Source organism: Penaeus japonicus, unplaced genomic scaffold (assembly GCF_977035675.1).
Source record: "Penaeus japonicus unplaced genomic scaffold, GWHDUDI00000001_assembly GWHDUDI00000009, whole genome shotgun sequence".
NCBI classification, from domain to species: Eukaryota; Metazoa; Arthropoda; class Malacostraca; order Decapoda; family Penaeidae; genus Penaeus; species Penaeus japonicus.
In genome coordinates, this window is record NW_028234411.1 from 25,200,542 (window position 1) to 25,203,041 (window position 2,500).

Consider the following 2,500-nt stretch of genomic DNA (forward strand, 5'->3'; position numbering starts at 1 on the left):
AATAAGGTAAAAGAGTTTGAAGTAATAAGAGGAAAAAGTGATGAAAACTTTGATTTTACACAATATTTGACATGCATGATTAGGAAAAAATCAAATAGGCTATTATATTTATAAAGAATGAAAAATACTTTGCATAGGGCTGTAACCATATCAAGTGACTCTTCATTGGGTAAGTATTAATGGTGCTTGTTGATTTAAATGGAGCTACATTTCTGTGTACATGTAAATCTATGTATACATAAAAGTATACAAACATCGTCCTGTTTTAGAGAAAGAGTAAGCAGCAAAAATACCTATTTTCCTGCAAAACTTCAACACATTACTCGAAATAGCTTTGTTAGAGGACCTCTGTTGTCACGTATCCCCTTAAGGGTTACCCGTCTCGGAATGTTTAACTAAAACTGTTCTATGGTTTCTTAAATTTGACTTACTTTCTTGGTGTACCATAATTACATCCTCACTTATGGTGTTGTGGTCATCAATTATTTCCCTCCAATATTCGGGCGAGATGGAATTTGGACTAGATCCTCATTTTGAAAGAAACCTCTAGAGCGCATTTCTAATGTATATCCTATCCTATGCCAAAAGAAATACAGTATACACACGTCTTCACAATGTAACAATTGGATAAAGGTTTGCTGTGGGTTTCTTTGCTTTTGTCATAACATCTACAACACAGAAGCTTCAGTAACTACTTAACACTGCACCACTAAAATTGCTGCATAAACTAGTTGGTTTCTTCAAACTAAAACAACTAAATTTGGACAGTATACAATCATATGCAATCCATCAATACCAGTCATTAGTATCAGTATTATGTAGCTTTTGTTGAATTACTGTTGTTCTGGGATTTCCAATTGCATGGGCCTGTGGATTATGTCTTTTTTTATATATATATTCAATGCAAGTTTTATAGACAAGATCTCATATTCATTTTTTGTAGTAAATTTTAAGTTAAAGAGTTAGCATCACTTCCCATTCAACAAGTTTGGGGGGCAAATGGACATAAGGGTAAATTACAAACCATATTGATAGTTAACTCAGATTCATAACAGAGAGCTGAGTAGTGTTGGCCCAACTACAATCAGGTGCTGGTTCCTAGTAATGGAAATGGTAAGGAGGTGAGAAAACAAGGGGCAGCCAAAACCCCTGCTCTGGGCGGTAGCTGGGCTGCCAGGAGAAGCTAAGGATTGATCAACCTGCTGGAAGGAGGGTGAAGTGGGAGATGTGTGGGTCATCCCTTAAATGCTTACTCAGTACTGATATATGGAATTAGTGGAGAGTGTTAATCATATTCCTTTGTGGTGTAGGTCAGCAGCATGGCTCTGCCCCCATGGTAGAACAGTGTGCAGTGATTGGTGAGGCTTGCTTGGTATTACAAGATGCAAGGGGCCAATTAGGTCACTGTGCAATAACATTTCTCTCTCTTGGTTTTGATATGGATTTCATTCCAAGAAGATTGCACAATTACAATTTTGAAACAAAGAATTAATCTGGTAATTTCCTGTGTCTTTAGGTTTTGATTGGGAGATCAATTGAAGCCACTCATGTCATCCCACACCAGCTCATATCTCGCAAGCATGCAGTATTTAAGCGAGAGAATGACCAATGGACTGTCAGCAACCTTGTAAGTTGTTTGTGCTTGTCATTTCATGTGAATATGTGAAAATAGACAGGTTGCCAGCTATGAATATAACCAAGAGCTCTGCAACTAAGTATGTCATTGAAATTCTTTTCCCTTTTCTCCTTTCAAGAGTCTGAATGGAGTTTTTGTCAATGGAAATTCCATACCAAAATCAGAGCAACACGCAATCAAGGTGGGAGACACAGTACAGTTTGGTCAACCAGCAACTTTTCTGTACCGTTTCGGGCTGAAGGAAATACCCAATCGAGCAGCGAGTTCCTCTTCACAACAGTCAGACGTGAGGAGGGTGAAGTCTGAAGGGGACAGGTCAGTTCATTATCTTAGTTTCAGTTCTCCATGTTTGCTTTTAGATAACCCCTTGCAACCAGTGTTGACATAATGAAGCAAGTAATCATGGTGTTTTCTTTCATCTTTTGTGCTCCTTTTTTTCCCTTTCCTTCTCTTCTTTTTCTGTATCTTGATCTTTATCATGATTATTTTTTTGGGGGGAGGGGGATATTTGCGGTTTTCTGTCTCTTGGTTTTGTTTTATATATATTAACAACAATAACAACAATTGGAATTGATCAATATAATAAATGAAAATAATGATTAAATTTTCTCCTTTGGGAAAACATGCAGAAAAAGTGCCCTTGCCAACAACTTGAACCAGGAACGTGAGGCGTTGGAGGAACAACTGAAGCAGAGCGATGCAGTCCAACAAAGGCTACAGGGGGAGCGGGATGAGCTACTTTTTTCATTGCAAAACCAAAAGGAAAATCTACAACAAAAGTAAGCAGTTGTATAATGAAACTTGTTGCAAAACCTCTGTGTGTGTGTGTGTGTGTGTGTGTGTGTGTGTGTGTGTGTGTGTGTG

At 38.0% G+C, this 2,500-nt stretch overlaps 1 protein-coding gene across 5 annotated transcripts in view; it reads left to right on the forward strand.

Moving 5' to 3' along the window:
• Positions 1 to 2,500, forward strand: part of LOC122267200 (uncharacterized) — a 31,429-nt gene that overhangs the window by 2,546 nt on the left and 26,383 nt on the right. For all 5 annotated transcript variants that reach the window (XR_015191274.1, XM_043037227.2, XM_043037226.2 and 2 more), the window contains exons 2-4: positions 1,517 to 1,627; positions 1,755 to 1,951; positions 2,266 to 2,415. Coding sequence is in view for 4 of the 5 variants with exons in the window: in XM_043037227.2 (XP_042893161.2) it covers positions 1,517 to 1,627; positions 1,755 to 1,951; positions 2,266 to 2,415 (458 nt within the window). In the remaining variant the exon portion in view is untranslated. The remainder of the gene's footprint in view (positions 1 to 1,516; positions 1,628 to 1,754; positions 1,952 to 2,265; positions 2,416 to 2,500) is intronic.